This window comes from Microtus pennsylvanicus, chromosome 1 (genome assembly GCF_037038515.1).
Source record: "Microtus pennsylvanicus isolate mMicPen1 chromosome 1, mMicPen1.hap1, whole genome shotgun sequence".
NCBI lineage: Eukaryota > Metazoa > Chordata > Mammalia > Rodentia > Cricetidae > Microtus > Microtus pennsylvanicus.
In genome coordinates, this window is record NC_134579.1 from 212,884,055 (window position 1) to 212,901,843 (window position 17,789).

At 45.7% G+C, this 17,789-nt stretch overlaps 1 protein-coding gene across 1 annotated transcript in view; it reads right to left on the bottom strand.

Annotated features, from left to right (window-relative positions):
* Positions 1 to 5,704: 5,704 nt before the first annotated feature.
* Slc22a2 (solute carrier family 22 member 2) overlaps positions 5,705 to 17,789 on the bottom strand; it is a 39,278-nt gene continuing 27,193 nt past the window's right edge. Inside the window, exons 10-11 of the mRNA XM_075959302.1 lie at positions 16,231 to 16,330; positions 5,705 to 5,814 (exon numbers count right to left, since the gene is read on the bottom strand). Of these exons, the coding sequence (XP_075815417.1) occupies positions 5,748 to 5,814; positions 16,231 to 16,330 (167 nt within the window). The 3' untranslated portion in view covers positions 5,705 to 5,747. The remainder of the gene's footprint in view (positions 5,815 to 16,230; positions 16,331 to 17,789) is intronic.

The window sequence follows — 17,789 nt, forward strand, 5'->3', positions numbered from 1 at the left end:
GGACGAAAAGCAGGCCCTCAGCTACCACTACAGCTCTACAGCCAGACTGGCCCCCAGCACAGCAAACAACAAAAGCAAACGGATCTTACTGCAGCTCCCATCCTAGAGCCAGCTGGTAGAGGGCTTCATGGTTTATGTAATCAACGGTGGTCACGTAAACACTGCTGGTAAATGCTTGCTTTTAAAACAGTCATTTCTGGGCTAGTGGAATCCTCCAGCCATCGCTGCCGGCACCACTGATGTGGTTGGCTTGCAGCACGTGCAGGCCATGATCTTTCCTTTCTAAGAAACCGGAACCTCTGTTTCCCCAGAGGAAGCTGGGGAAGGAGCATGTCACTCACAGACACACCTCAGCCACTGTCTCTGTTGGATTTGAGTGGGTGGAAACACGTGGCCCATGGAATCGACTGGCTTCTCAGTTCTTGATGATTGTTGGATTATCAGGTCAGCTGAATCAGCACTGCTTCCCAACGCTGCTAAACAAGCTTGTGTTTTCAACAGGTAAAGAGCCTCCAAGCAGACCCTCCTGCATCTCTTCTTCCAGGCAGACATTGCGATTACAGTGGTTCATTTGCTTTCATCTGATAAGAGCTTGGAAGATCTTCCCTTGGTTACAGACTGGTTGTTTGCTGTGAGGGAAAAGTACACTTTCCTTCAACAAAGTGTTATGGTAACGACTTGGTGCAGTTACTGGATCAAATCTGGGGTGACATGGAAGCTATGATCAGCACCTCTCAAAGATAGCGCTTCAGAAGTCTGGAAGCCATGATCAGCACCTCTCAAAGATAGCGCTTCAGAAGTCTGGAAGCCGGGCACTGTGAAAATGGCAGAGACATCGAGCCAGAGATTTAATCTTTCCCTTCATTTTAAGTGTGTCATATTTTCCTGAGTATAGATTAGTGAAAGAGGAGGACGTCCATGTTCAGCAGTGTGGGACAGAAATGGGAATGAACTACAGAAGAACAATGGGGAAAAAGCACAGAAAAGGATAAGATGCAAGACGAAGATGCAGAGAAAAGGCCCAAGTTGAAGCCTGATAAAGTAGCGAACCAGTCGGAGCCCTGGCAAGATCGGTGAGTGAAAACAGAAAAGCCACAAAGTGCTAACGTCACCTTGAAAAGGGCTGAAACCACAAATCTGGACGAGGCTGAAAAGGAGGGCGGCACACACGTGCGGCTGCGTCAGAAGAATGAAACAGACAAACTCTTAGGGACTGTGAAATTAGGAGAAAGCTGAAGTCACATGACTTAATGAGTTAATGTTTCTGAGGATTCAGGAGCAGCACTGTGCTGGGGGTTGGATGTGGTTTGAGAATGTGCCTCAAAGGTCTACGGGCCGAAGCTTGGTGTGGCGGTCTTAGTGCTGTTGCTGCTGCTGCTCTTCTTCCTCCTCCTCCTCCTCCTTCTCCTCCTCCTCCTCCTCCTCCTTTTTTTTCTCAGAGTCCTACCTCCAATGATACCACCACTGGACACCCTAACCCCTGACAGATAGTTTTTAAAAATACGTGCATTACAGAAACTTGAATAAAACCACCACAGGTACAAAAGTGAAAGTTCAAAACGGTCCCTCTCTTCAATTTTAAGCCCATTTCTCTTTAACCATGTGGATGAAATGGCTTCTAAAATGTCTTTTGTTTTTCTTGCTCTCTGTGAGTTTGTTTTGATGCCTTTAGACCCGTTGGCAAGCCCTCTGCTGCTTTGTGGGCAGATGTTAATATATTGTGCTTGAGATCGGAGAGCTGGTGATGACAGACCAGAAAGGGCATGGGATATTTGCCCCTTACTGAATGTTTCTGGGCAGCAAATGTTTGGGTTTATTTCTGGTTTGTTTCTTGGCAGATGCTGATGAAATCATTCTTACTAGAGGTTGCTTGCCTTGGAGTCCCCTTTAGCCTCGTCTCACATCTAACCAGCCATCATTCTTACTCAAACCTCTTTCCTATCTCTCCTGTCCTCTCCATCTGCCCGCTCAGGCCTGGGTCCACGCGGCAATTCTTGAGAACTTTTAGCATCTTAGTTGAGGCTCTCTGGGGAGCTTTGTTGCAACTCTGCATGCAGGACTCAGCTTTGAGTTTGTGAGCGCTGGGTCCTTCCTTCCTCTCTGATCATAGTGTGTTATCTATTCATTTATTTTCTGTCTCCGTCTCCAGTGGAGACAAAACCCATCCCTAAGTTGTCCGTCCTGTCTCGCTATTCAGTGTAATGCAGGATTATTCTTTAATAGCAAGGTTACCGTATAGGAAAGGTCAACACCACCCACCCCCTGGGCTGTGGTTGTGGTTTCCTGTTACACCAGCATTGCGAGCACAGCATAGTTCTGGTCTGGCCTCATGCTGTGCCGGGGCCACACTGTTCCCTGTGCTTGTGAGACCCGGGAGCTGGGGACTCTGCTTTGCTCCTCTTAGTGACCCCGAGGCTGACATACAGTCATTGAACATCTACTTTTGGGTACTTGCAACCTCTCTGAGGATGGGAGAGAACTTAGAAAACAGGTAAGTAAAATGCAGTTGCATATTTTCCCAGTATCTTCTTACCAATATACATGGCAAGGAGACAGTGTCCTCATGGGCAGTAAAATTCTAAAGTGGGAACGGTATCGGTAGGAAACTTTCAGAAGGTCCTGGGTTGTAGCCCAGCTGATAGGCTGCTTGCCTAGCATGTACCAAGCCTTGGGGTTCATAAACCAAGTGTGCTTATGCTTGTAATTTAGACACTAGGGAGGCGGAGGCAGAAGGATCAGGAGTTCACAGCCATCCTCAGCTACACAGTGAGTTCAGGGCCAGCCTGGGCTTCAAAAGCAAAACAGAACAAAATGAACCCCCAGGATGCTGGTGAAGTAGGATTCTAGGAGGAGAGTTCTGAGTGTCGCCATCCACAGCAGGTACCTGGGAGTGAATGCTCATTGCTTTATAGGAGTCTCTGGGCACAGGAGCCCACGATAACTCAAGGCTCTTGAACTCTGGAGACTGCCAACCAATTTCCACAGCACAGCCGTCTTGGTTTAGAAGGTCAGTGGCCTCATCCTGCGTGTCACTCACAGAGGTCCTCTAGGCCCACACGCCAGTTACAGAGGTCCTCCAGGTCCATACTTCAGTCACAGGGGTGCTCCAGGCCCATACGTCACTCACAACAGAGTCCTCCAGGCCCACACGTCATTCACAGTGATCCTCCAGGTCCATACGTCACTCACAGCAGTGTCTTCCAGGCCCACACGTCATTCACAGCAGACTCCTTAGATTCTGGGTCATGGGTAATGAATTTCTTGATAAGGGGCCAGAGAGAGCTTGGTTGGTGTCCCAGAGAAAAGCCATGGATTACCAGAGGCAGGTGGGAATGGGGCGAGAGGAGAGGTGGCCAGGACAGAGCAGCTGCAGCCAGGAGCAGATACGCCAGTCTTCTGCGACTTGAAGAAGGGTGTGCTGGAGGGAAAGCCCTGAGGTGTGTGGTCTGTCATGCCCCAGACAAGCCAGGGAAAGGACAAGGCTAAAGGATGCCCAGATGGAGTGACATTGGCATGGGCATGATCTTACTGTCCATCCTCCTGCCTTGAGGGAGCATGGCAGAGACGTTTGGAGGTCCAGGATCAACACAAGACCCAATAGTCTCCTGACCTCAGTGGAGGGACGCAGTCAGAAATCAGTGGCAGTCTCTCAGGCTGACCCAAGTTGTTTCAGTGTCCTTGGGGACCAGGGGTCTCTGCTCAGACCTACCAACTGTGCAAAGAGAAACAGGTTTAGATATGCTATCTTCATCATCGAGGCTTGCGGAGGGTCGATTGTGTTCTACTTAGAATATTGCCATTGGACTCTACCGAAGCCCACACCACTGAACTCCATTGCTCCCAGGACAGAGATTCTGTAAGATCAGTGGGGTGGGTGAGGTGGCATCTCCCAGGCAGGCAGCCAAGTGGTGGCCCAGACCGCCCTGGAAAGATTCTGGGTTCACTGTCTCTCATTGTGTCTGGGAATGTGACCCGGTGTGTTCTGTCAGTGACTCCAACATGCATGCAAAACCGAGTTCTCCTTTTGTGACAATTTAAATAATTTAAAACATCCAATAGATATAAATCGATACAAATGTGTAGCTAAACAAGGACACACAAATCCCAGCTTGGTTCAGGTCTTTCTCTCACGGTAGATGTGATTGGCTGTGGCGTTCGTCCTACTTGGACTTCCCTCCAGAGATGGACAGTGACCCGGATCCTGAACTCAGGGAAAGCGCGCCTCCTGTAAGTTGTTTTTCGTCGGTGTTTCATCGCAGTGGTAGAAACAGAACCAGGGCACACATGAGCAAGCAGATGCAGTTATTATGGAGATATATGACATCCTGCCTTGTCTTCTTCTTGGGCCACCAGGGAGGTGAGCATTCTTCATGCCCACCTTTCTGTTGTAATAGGGGTGGCGGGGCTGCGTCCCCAGCACCCCGGCCGCCTGGCTAGCTTATGCCCCGAAATAATTACACGGAAACTGTATTCATTTAAGCACTGCTTGGCCCACTAGTTTCAGCCTCTTAACCCATTTCTAATAATCTATGTAGCACCACGAGGTGCGCTTACCAGGAAAGATTCTAGCCTACGTCCATCCTGGGTTGGAGCTTCATCGCGTGTGTCTCAGAGAGCAGAGCTATGCGTCCGCCCAGGAGAGGGGAGCATGGTGTCTCTGCTCCAGAGAGTAGAGCTGTCTAGTCTGAGCTCACTTCCTCTTCCTCCCAGCATTCTGTTCTGTTTACTCCACCCACCTATGTTCCAACCTATGAGGGCCAGCCAAGCAGTTTCTTTATTGCTTAACCAATGAAATCAACAGATTGATATATGACACTCCCACATCACCTTTCTTGTCTAACACCTGCCCTTCCTGCTGGAACTTTCTCAACAGGAAGTTCTTTATTGGCTTTGGTTTTTTTGAGACAGGGTTTCTCTGTGTAGCCCTGGCTGTCCTGGACTAGCTCTTGTAGACCAGGCTGACCTCAAACTCATAGAGATCCACCTGCCTCTGCCTCTCAAGTGTTAGGATTAAAGGTGTGCACCACCACACCTGACTCTACTAATACTATTTTTAAAGCCCATTCATCTTGAGGGAAATTTTACCGAAGTGAAAACATTGTCATGGCTAATTCAGTAATGGCGGGAATGCCTCTATTGCAGTCCCCACCAGATCTTTTACAGAAAGAATGTGTGTGCGGTCACCTACTGTAAACTCATGCAGGCTTGGTGACTGCTCAACTTATATTCCCACTCTTTTGTTTGAGATTCTTTTCAAGTGTGATCCACATAGTAAGCAGCATATTATGAAATTTCATCACATTTGTGATACTGAAAGGTCCCATTCCAAGTTCTTCATGTATGTTCTGTGATATCGCCTTTAGTTTTTTAGTTCTTAAAAAAAAATAAAATTACTTCTCTCAAGTTTATTGTTTTTTCAGATTTTTTTTAATATCTTGTTGTCCTGACCCACAGCTCCCTTGTGTATTTTGGTCTCATGTCATGGTTGAGAAATAAACCAAATAAAGAAATAAAAAGACAAAAAGACAAATCCAATAAAGCAATGGCCATTTTCCTGGGCCTGCTGAGAGCAGAGTGAGGTGGAATGTCCTGGCTGGTAGGTAGAGTTTGTCACACCAGTGCAGCAAACCATGCAGGCTGCAGCTCCCCACCGATGGAGTGTTAAGGTAAGTGCAATTGGGTTGTGTGGGTTTCTGGTGTGGGAAGAAGCTCTGCCTCTGGTCCAGCAGGGCCCACGCTCTTTCTCTTTAGCTTAGCTGAAGACCTGCTTTCTTGCCTTGGAGGTAAATTCTCATCTCTTTCTTTTTTATTGGCCTGCAATAGGAAATCAAATTAAGCAGGTGAGAAAGAAGTTATGAAAGAAGTATCAAGCAGGCAATAAATAAACAAAACAAATCAAAATTTAAGTGTAGGATTCGTCCAAGATCACATATGCTGTCTTCTGAGTGATGGTTTTCATGAAGAAATTGGATGAATAACTTGCAGGAGAAGGTGTTCCTATATCTCCCTCCAAGTGGTTCACCTTCCTCCATAACAGAGAATGTAGTTGAAGGCTAAATATAACTACGCTGGTTAAATATAATGATTGCAAAAATCCATATACTTCAATCAATTCTTGCACAGAATTTAAGAAATTATTTTCCCCAAGTGTGTTTCCACTATTTGATGAGTGAAGGCTGTGACTAAGACATTGCTCAGTTTTCTTACTGTCTTCTCCATGGCTATATGGATGCTGCTGATAATCTTTGGAGGAGGGCTTCTCTCCTTCCTCTGCTGCTCCCAGGTCTGCCCTTTGTACATGGGCTTGTTTGTACTGAATCAGGCATGGACTGCCCCAATTCCATTACCCTACATGGTCTCAGTTTCTAGAGCAGTCCAAGAGGAGATGTGGGTAACAGGATCTCATCAAATCACTCAGCAGCGCTATAGGCTTCCCAGTCTCCAGGTGGAGGGACAAGCAAATACGCTGAGCTCCCAGAGTCTCCAGGCCCAACCACAGAACATCAGTGACAGCAATAGCAATGGTGATGGGAGCATAAACAGCAGCAGCAGGAGCAGCAGGAACAGCAGGAGCAGCAGAGGGAACAGCAGGAGCAGCAGCAACAGCAGGAGCAGCAGGAGCGGCAGCAGTGTCGGCAACAGTACCAGCATCAACGACAGCAACAGTGTCAATAGCAGTAACAACAACAACAACAACATTGAGAGAAGTACCACTGTCAACAGTGGCAATAATAATAATGACTGCAGTGACAGCAACAGCAAGAACAGTAACAGCAGCAGCAGCAGTAGCAGCAGCAACAGTGAAAACAGCAACAGCAACAGTAACAGTAGCAGCAACAACAGAAACAGCAGCAGTAAGAACGGTAAAAGCAGCAACAGCAACAGAATCAATAGCAACAATGACAGTAGCAACAGCAACAGTTACAGCAGTAAAAGCAATAATAACAGAAACAACAGCAATAGTCACAGCAGCAGCAAGAACAGGAACAGCAGTAGTAGCAACAATGACAGCAGGAACAAGAACAGTAACTGCAGCAACAGATTTAGTAGCAGCAAGATCAGTAACAGCAGCAACAGTGACAGCAGCAACAAGAACAGTAACAGTAGTAACAGTGACAGTTACAGTGACAGCTGGAATAGCAACAGTGACAGCAGCAGCAGGAATAGTAACAGCAGCAACAGCAACAGTGACAGCGGCAGCAACAACAGTGACAACATCAGGAGCAGTAACAACACCATCAACAGTGAAGGCAGCAGCAAAAACCATAACAGCAGCAATAAGAATAATAACTGCAGCAACAGAAACAGTGATAGCAGTGACAGCAGCAGCAAGAACAGCAACTACAGCAACAGTTACAGTAACAGCAGCAGCAACAGTGACAGCGGCAGCAAGAACAGTAACAGCAGCAACAGCAGCAATGACAGCAGCAAGAACAGTAACTGCAGCAACAGTGACAGGGACAGCAGCAATAACAGCAACAGCAACAACACCAACAGTGAAGGCAGCAGCAAGAACAGCAACAGCAGCATTAAGAATAATAACTACGGCTATAGCAACAGCAATAACAACAACAGTGACAGCAACAGCAAGAATAGAAACAGCAGCAACAGCAACAATGACATTAGCCATAACAACAGCAACAGTGACAACAGTAATGCCAACAGCAACAGTGACAGCAGTAATGCCAACAGCAACAGTGACAGCAGTAATGCCAACAGCAACAGTGACAGCAGTAATGCCAACAGCAACAGTGACAGCAGTAATGCCAACAGCAACAGTGACAGCAGTAATGCCAACAGCAACAGTGACAGCAGTAATGCTAACAGCAACAGTGACAGTAGCAACAAGAACAATAGCAGCGGCAATAGTGACAACAGCAACAAGAAGAGTAACAGCAACATCAAGAACAGTAACTGCATCACCAATAACAGCAGCAACAGTGACAGCAGCAGCAACAACAGAAACAGCAGCAGCAATAGTAACAGCAGCAACAGCAGTAGTAACAGTGACAGAAGCACAACCAACAGTAACAGCAGCAGTAGCAGCAGCAATAGTAACAGAAGCCACAGCAACAGTCACAGTAGCAGCAAGGACAATGACAGTAGCAATAGTGACTGCAGCAACAACAGTAAGTGCAGAAACAGAAAGAGCAGTAATAACAATAAAAGCAGCAATGGCAACAGTGACAGCAGCAACAAAAATATTAACTGTATCACCAGCAGCAACAGCAACAGTGATAACAGCAAAAGCAACAGTAATTGCAGCAGCAATAGTAGAAACAGCAGCAGTAAAAACAGTAACACCAAGAGTAAATGCAGCAACAACAGTAAGTTCTGCAACAACAACAGCAGCAATAGCAACAGTGACAGCAGCAGCAAGAATAGTAACTGCAGCAACAGCAACAGAAGCAACAGCATCAACAACAGCAGCAGTAACAGTGACAGCAGCAAAACCGACAGTAACAGGAGCAACACCAACAGTGACAACAGCAACAGTAACAGCAACAGTTCCAGCAGCAGCAAGAATAATAACAGCAGCAATAATGACAGCAGCAACAAGAGCAGTGACAGCAGCAGCAGCAGTAGCAGCAACAGTGAGAGTAGCAACAGCAACTGCAGTAGAAACAGCAGCAAGAACAGTAACGGCATCACCAGTAACAGCAGCAACAGTGACAGCAGCAACAGCAGAAATAGCAGCAGCAGTGTCGGCAACAGTACCAGCATCAACAACAGCAACAGTGTCAATAGCAGTAACAACAACCACAACACTGAGAGAAGTACCAACGTCAACAGTGGCAATAATAACAGCATTGAGAGCAGCAGTGTCAGCAACAGCATAGACAATAGCAGTAACAATAACAGCAGTAACCACAACAGCAGTAACACCAACAACTGCATTGATAGCAGTGCCAACACTGATGGGAACAGCAGCAGCAATAGTAAAAACAATAGCAGGAGGAGTTGCAAAAATGGCAAAGACAGCAACTGCAGCATCATCAACAGCAGCAGCAGCAATGATAGTAGTGATAACAACCGTGACAGCAGCAGCTGCATCGATAGTAGCATCAGTGGCAGTGTCACCAGAGAAAGCAACAGCAATGATCACAGCCCTAAGGACAGTAGCACCAGAGAAAGCAACAGCAATGATCACAGCCCTAAGGACAGTAGCAACAGCAACAATAAGAGCAACAGAACTGATGGTAACGTGAAGAACACTAGGAGCAGCGTTGACAACAATAACAGTACCAGTGACCACAGGAATGACCACAGCAAAAGAAGCAAGGATGGCAACAACAGCGCTACAAGAGATGACAGCCACAGCAACAATAACAGCAGCAACACTAAGAACACCATAAACAATAGCCACTGCATAAAATGTCACAGCAGCTTCAGCAACAGTAGAAGCAGCATTAATGTGAGTGACGGCAGCAACAAGAGCAGTGTAAAGAGCAGCTACAACAACAAAAAGGAAAATAATAGCAACAAACGCATTAATGTCAACTGTAACTGCAACAACAGTAACAGCAGCAGCAACAACAGTAACAGCAGCAACAAGAATAATTACTACAGCAACAGTAACAGCAGTAACAGCAGCAGTGAGAACAGCAACAGAACCAGTAACAGCAGCAACAACAGTAACAGCAGCAACAAGAATAATTACTACAGCAACAGTAACAGCCCTAATAGCAGCAGTGAGAACAGCAACAGAACCAGTAACAGCAGCAACAACAGTAACAGCAGCAACAACAGTAACAGCAGCAACAGTGACAGCAGCAACAACAGTAACAGCAGCAACAGTGACAGCAGCAACAACAGTAACAGCAGCAACAGTAACAGCAGCAACAGTGACAGCAGCAACAACAGTAACAGCAGCAACAGTGACAGCAGCAACAACAGTAACAGCAGCAACAAGAATAATTACTACAGCAACAGTAACAACCCTAATAGCAGCAGTGAGAACAGCAACAGAACCAGTAACAGCAGCAACAACAGTAACAGCAGCAACAGTGACAGCAGCAACAACAGTAACAGCAGCAACAGTGACAGCAGCAACAACAGTAACAGCAGCAACAGTAACAGCAGCAACAACAGTAACAGCAGCAACAGTGACAGCAGCAACAACAGTAACAGCAGCAACAGTAACAGCAGCAACAAGAATAATTACTACAGCAACAGTAACAGCCCTAATAGCAGCAGTGAGAACAGCAACAGAACCAGTAACAGCAGCAACAACAGTAACAGCAGCAACAGTGACAGCAGCAACAGTGACAGCAGCAACAACAGTAACAGCAGCAACAGTGACAGCAGCAACAACAGTAACAGCAGCAACAAGAATAATTACTACAGCAACAGTAACAGCCCTAATAGCTGCAGTGAGAGCAGCAACAGAACCAGTAACAGCAGCAGCAAGAACAGCAACTGCAGCAACAGTGTCAGCAGCAACAGAGCCAGTAACAGTGGCAGCAATAAAAATAACAACTGCAGCAGTAGCAGTGACAGCAGTAATAGCAACAGTGATAGCAGCAGCAAGAACAGTAGCTACAGCAACAATAACAGTGATAGAAGCAGCAAGACGAGTAACTGCAGTAATAGTGACAGTTACCGTGACAGTGGCAACAGCAACAGTGACAGCAACAATAAGATGAGTAACTCCAGTAACAGTGACAGTGGGAACAGCAACAATGATAGCAGCAGCAAGGACAGTAACAGCAGCAACAGCAATAAGAACAGTAACTACAGTAACAGTGACAACAGCAACAATGACAGCAACAGCAAGAACAGTAACTGCAGTAACAGTTACAGCGACGGCGACAACAGCAACAGTAACAGCATCGGCAAAAACAGTAACAGCAGCATCAACAATAGAATCAACAGCAACAATAGCATCAGCGAAAGCAGCAGAAGGACAGTAACAGCAACAACAGTGACAGCTACATCAAGAACAGTAACTTCAGGAATAATGACAGTGACAGCAGGAATAGCAACAGTGACAGCAGCAAAAACAACAGTGATTGCAGCAACAGTGATAGTGACAGCAGCAGCAGGAACTGCAACAACAGCCATAGTGACAGCAGCAAGAACAGTAACTGCAGTGACAGTTACAATGGCAGCTGCAACAGTGACAGCTGCAGCAAGAACAGAAACAGCAGCAACAGCAACAGAATCAACAGCAACGATGACATTAGCCATAACAACAGCAACAGTGAGAGCAGTAATGCCAACAGTAACAACCACAACAGCAACAGCGAGAGCAGTAATGCCAGCAGTAACAACCACAATAGCAACAGTGACAGCAGCAACAAAAAGAGTAACAGCAACAGCGACAGTAACTGCAGCAGCAACAACAGAAACAACAGCAGTAACAGTAATAGCAGCAAGAGCAATAGTAACTGCAGCAACAATAACAGAAACAGCAGCAGCAACAGTAACAGCAGCAACAGTAACAGCAGCAACAGCAATAGTAACAGTGACAGAAGCACAACCAACAGTAACAACAACAATAGTAACAGAAGCCACAGCAACAGTCACAGTAGCAGCAAGAACAATGACAGAAGCAATAGTGACTGCAGCAACAGCAACAGTAACAACAGTAATAGTGACAACAGCAACAAGAACATTAACTGTATCACCACCAGCAGCAACAGTGATAGCAGAAAAAGCAACAGTAACTGCAGCAGCAACAACAGAAACAGCAGCAGTAATAACAGTAACATTAGCAACACCAAGAGTAAATGTAGCAACAACAGTAAGTTCTGCAACAACAACAGCAGCAATAGCAACAGTGACAGCATCAGTAAGAATAGTAACTGCAGCAACAGCAACAGAATCAACAGCATCAACAACAGCAGCAACAGCAGCAAAACCAACAGTGACAGCAACAAGAACAGTAACAGCAACAACAAGAACAGTAAAAGCAGCAGCAGCAACAGTAAAGGCAGCAACAGCAACAGTAACAGTAGCAGCAACAACAGTAACAGCAAGAACAGTAACAACAGCAACAGTAGCAGCACCAAGAGTAATTGCAACAATAGTAAGTGCATAAATAGAAAGAGCAGTAAGAACAGTAACAACAGCAACAGCAACAATGACAGCAGTGACAGCAACAGTAACAGCAGCAGTAGCAACAATGACAGCAGCAACAAGAACAATAACAGCAGTAACAGCAACAGAATCAATAGCAACAATGACAGTAGCAACAGCAACAGTGACAACAGTAAAAACAATAGCAATAGAAGCAACAGGAACAGTCACAGAAGCAGCAAGAGCAGTAACAGCAGCAGTAGCAACAATGACAGCCTCAACAAAAACAGCAACAATAACAGGAGCAACAAGAACAGTAACAGCAGCAACAGTGACAGCTACAGCAAGACTAGTAACTACAGCAACAGTGACAGTAACAACAACAACAGTGACAGCAGCAACAAGAATAGTAACAGTAGTAACAGTGACAGTTACCATGACAGCAGGAACAGCAACAGTGACAGCAGCAACAACAACAGTGACAACAACATCAGGAACAGTAACAACATCACCAATAACAGTGAAGGCAGCAACAACAACAGTGACAACAACATCAGGAACAGTAACAACATCACCAATAACAGTGAAGGCAGCAACAACAACAGTGACAACAACATCAGGAACAGTAACAACATCACCAATAACAGTGAAGGCAGCAGCAAAAATCATAACAGCAGCAATAAGGATAATAACTGCAGCAACAGAAGCAGTGACAACAACAGTGACAACAGCAGCAATTGCAAGAGCAGGAACTACAGTAACAGCGACACTTACAGTGACAGCAACAACAGCAACAATAGAAACAGTGACAGCAGCAACAAGAACAGAAACTGCATCACCAGTGACAAAAGCAATAGAAACAGTAAGTGCAGCAACAACAGAAAGAGCAGCAGTAAGATCAGTAACAGCAGCAACAGCAGCAGTAGCAATAGCAACAGTAGCAGTACCAAGAGTACATGCAGCAACAACAGTAAGTTCTGCAACAACAACAGCAGCAAAAGCAACAGTGAGAGCAGCAATAGCAACAGTGACAGCAGCGGCAAGAACAGTAACTGCAGCAGCAGCTACAGAATCAGCAACAATGGCAGCAGCAACAGCAGCAGTAACAGTGACAGCAGCAACAGAAACAGTAACAATAATAACAGAAGTAACAGCAACAGTTCCAGCAGCAACAAGAATAATAACAGCACCAACAACGATAGCAGCAACAAGAGCAGTGACAGCAGCAGCAGCAACAGTGAGAGCAGCAACAGCAACAGGAACAGCAGCAGCAAGGACAGTAACTGCATTACTAGTAACAGCAGCAACAGTGATAGCAGCAACAGCAACTGCAGCAGCAAGAACAGTAACTGCAGCAACAGCAACAGAATCAATAGTAATGATGACATTAGTCATATCAACAGCAACAACAGTAATGCCAACAGTAACAGCCACAACAGCAACAGTGACAGTAGCAACAAGAACAATGGCAGCAGTAATAGTGACAACAGCAAAAAGAAGAGTAACAGCAGCAGCAAGAACAGTAACTGCATCACCAGTAATAGCAGCAGCAAGAACAGTAACAACAAGAATAGCAACAGAATCAACAGCAACAATGACAGCAGCAACTACTGTGGTAACAGTGACAGCCACAACAAGAACAGCAACTGCAGCAACAGCAACAGTAGCAGTGACTGCAGCAACACCAATAGTAACAGCAGCAGAGTCACCAAAGAGCAGGCCCCCATTCAGCTCCCACAAATTACTAACAAGAAGAAATGCCTGTTCCAGGTTCCCATATCTGGTTTTGTCACAGATCCTGGGAGTTCAGTTTATGTGGCATTTCTCACCTCAGAAAACATCATGGGGCCAGAAAAAACACTCGGTGTCCCATGGCTGCCAGCATATGACATCCAGCTCAGTTGAGGCTTGTGAGCTCAACAGCAATTCCAGGAAAAGCCTCAGACCCCTGCGCTTCAGTAGCATGATGCCCTAGGACCAGGTGTGTTACACAATTTTCTCTGCCTTTATCAAGTGGACAACTTTCCCCTTCAGATCTAGAGAAAGCCCTTTGCATAAGAGTTTCTCTTTGGTACAATGTCTGAGCTATCCGTGTCACTGCTCTTATACTCTGGGTCACAATCAGGTGATAGAGAGGTTTGTGAACACAAGCACAGTTGTAGAGCCCAGCCGTCCAGTCTCTGTAGAGACCACACAGACACCACCCAGGAGCAGACCATCCAAGGAGAAATACCTAACACTCTAACCATTATAGACAGGATCACCTGATGTCCCTTAGCCCAGTACACACCTGTACCATTTCACCAAGACTCTCCTAGACAAATGTCAGCCAATCAGGGGTCCTGAACCTTAGAAACCTTAGAAATCCCCTCACCCCAACCTCTACTATGATAAAACCCCACCCCAACTAGGCTCATGGTGCTCCAGCCTCATGGCTGTGTCGGATGGGTGGAATATCCAAGCTTGATCCTGCCTTTTGTTTTGCATACACGGGCAGACTCCATGGTGGTTTGGTGGACCCCGCGATCTGGGAATAACACACTGAGACCCTGGCAGCCCAACAGGTAACTGAGATGTCTGCTCAGGGACTGATGGGTGGGTGGCATTTACAGTGTGGATATTCCAGGCCAAGGAAAGAGTCCCGTCATGAGCATGACGGAGACAAACATTCAACATTTTACCAAGTCACCAAGAGAAGTGTGCAACATGAAAGAATATATACATATGAATTTCTTCTTTCTGGATTTTTTCCATTTAATATTTCCAAACTCCAAAGGAAGTTGAGGGATCATGGGTTACTGAAGGATGGAAATAAAAACTGCCGAGAAGGGAGACTACTTGAATATTTCTATAATCGTGCCATTTTATTTTCAATATGGTTTTATATTTGTATGTCTATGTATTTATGTTGCATTTACCCGAATTGTAGAATGGATACTTTTCTATGTTTTGTTTTTTTTCTTCCCAATAACAACTTATTTTTTTTTTTAACAACTTATTTTTTGAGATCTTTTCTTATCAGTGGATATAAAGCTGTCTCAGTTTTAAAAAAGTGGCTATATAGTACTTCGTTGTATGGGAGATAATAATTTATTCAACTGGATTCCCAACTGAAGGGCATTTAGGTTGCTTTTAATCCTTTGTTGCATTAAAAGATGCTTTAACGATTGGTCCTCGCCATACATTTCACACATCTGAGTTTCAAGAGGTGGCGACCGGGTGAAAGGCAGACAGGTATCAGCCTGTTCCTAGGGTGGGGCTGACTGTCATGGAGGTTTCAGTGAATGGTCCACAGCGGCATGGGTGCTGCTGGGTCCTGCGTCTTCTTCCCCAGCACAGGGCTTTCCAGCTAGTTTGACCTCTGATGACCCAGAGGGATGCCAGTGCCGCATCAGCTCACATTCTTCTGGTTGTGAGTGAGGTGGAGGGACTTTCCTTTCTGCTGAGTCAGTTGCCCCTGCCCTTCCTGTCTCCTGTTTGTGGGCAGCTGTTCTCATGGAATTGTAAGAGCTCTCCACATATGTTCAGAAGGCCAGCTCTTTGTATAGACTAAACACTTTATCCAGGTTTCCCAGTGTTTCAGATTAACTTTGAATTTTTGTGAATACAGACAAACTAATATTTTTCCTGTGGGCCATAACACTCCTTCCTTCCTTCCTTCCTTCCTTCCTTCCTTCCTTCCTTCCTTCCTTCCTTCCTTCCTCCCTCCCTCCCTCCCTCCCTCCCTCCCTCCCTCCCTTCCTTCCTTCCTCTCTTCCTCCTCTCTCTCCTCTTTCTTTCCTTCCTTCTTTTTATCTTTCTCTTCTTCTTCTTCTTCTTCTTCTTCTTCTTCTTCTTCTTCTTCTTCTTCTTCTTCTTCTTCTTCTTCTTCTTCTTCTTCTTCTTCTTCTTCTTCTCTTCCTCCTCCTCCTCCTCTTCTTCCTCCTCCTCCTACTCTTCCTTCTCCTCCTCTTCCTTCTCCTTCTCCTCCTCCTCTCTCTCTCTCTCTCAGCATATTTAGACAGACTTCACCTATTATGCAGGTGTGAACTATAACCAGTCCTCCCACAGTGTTTTCACTAATTCTCTTCTTGATATCTAACACTTTGATGTAGCTTGCCTTGATCACATGTTATGAGATCTGGGTTCAACCTAATCTTTCTTTCCAGTTGGATCCAGACTTTTCTAAGTGTCTATGGAGGAGTTCATTCAGGGAGTCCAAGTACCTACCTCTTCATGTTCTCGGCATCCTCAATGGTCTCAGGCAGAGCCTTCCCTTTGGTCTCAGGCAGCAACAGCACAAGTCCCCCAGCAATAAGGCCAACTACAGCTGAAACACAGATGTGAATTGCATCAAAACCCAGGAAGGCAATCTCTATAATTAGGGCTCCCCTTGTTCCCCTTTCTCTTTTGGGGAGTATTTTTTCCCATTCTTATTTATAGACTCGCTTGCCATCTTTAAACACCCTGTTTTCCATCATAAATAAGGTTCCCAATGCCAAACACCATTGGGTTACAATTCCTTTTAGGGAAATGAAATACTTAACATTTTGAGTCAAGGCTATTCTAGGCTACTGGACATCGCCACAGTGTTAAGAAATTTCGGAGTTAGAAAATAACTCCCCCCAAAACCCTAGCCATGCGAAGAAGAATGTAACTCTGCCAATAGAAAGTGTTCAGTGTTGGGAGCAAGAGAGAAACTTGGACCATTGCTAGCTAACAAGAATAATTGTATCAGGACTGGCAAGATGGCTCAGTGGGTTAAGCTGCTTTCTGCTAAGCTTGAGGATATGAGTTCAATCCCCAGGACCCACCCGTGTAGAGGAAGGAGAGAACTGAACTCCACATGTTGCACCTTGGCACCTTTTACACACACACACATGCACACACACATAAAATGAATATAAAATTAAGTAGTCCTTTTAATAAAGGAAGAATGCATTGCATGTTATTGCATATGCAATACTATCACAAAACATAGTGAAGCCATTTAGTTCAAGTTCAGATGTTCAGAGCTGAGAGTCTCGTGGGATTCACCTGTAATCATTGCCTCTGGGAGACTAAGGGGGGAAGATTGTAAATTCAAGGGCAGTATGACCTACGAAATGAGGCTCTGTCTTTGTACTGTCTAATTAAAAAGACTGAACATTTTATTTTAGGCGTATGGGTGTTTTGCCTGCATATGTCTGTGCACCATATGTGTGCAGTGCTGCTGAGCCCACAAGAGGGCATTGGCTTCTCTGAATAGTTGGTAGCTGCTGTCTGGCTCCTGGGAACCAAATCTTGGTCCTCTGTGAGAGCAGTCAGTACCCCAAGCCACTGAATACTCACTGAGCCCTTGGTTAACTTTTATTGTAAACTTGGAACAACCCAGAGTCACTTGGGAAGAGGGAACCTCATTTGAGTAACTGCCTACAGCAGATTGGCCTGTGGCTACATCTGTGAGATTAATTGATGCTCTTGATTGCTAATCGTTGCAGGAGGTCCCAGCCCACTGTGGGCAGTACCATTCCTAAGCAGGTGGGCCTGGGCTAAGGTATCAAGGAAGCCAGAGAATGAGCCAGGAAGCAAAGTTTCAGCCCTGACTTCCCCCAGAAGTGTGAGTCAAATAAGTCCTCTTCTCCCTTAAATTGCTTTGGGTCAGAGAGTTTTTAATCACAGCACCGGAAGGCAATCCAGAACAGTCTCCCTCCCTCCCACCTCCCATATAACTTAGTGGTAGAGGGCTTGCTGAGCATGTGGGGTTCCATTTCCCCAGCACAGAAAATAACATGGGCCCAACTCAGGGT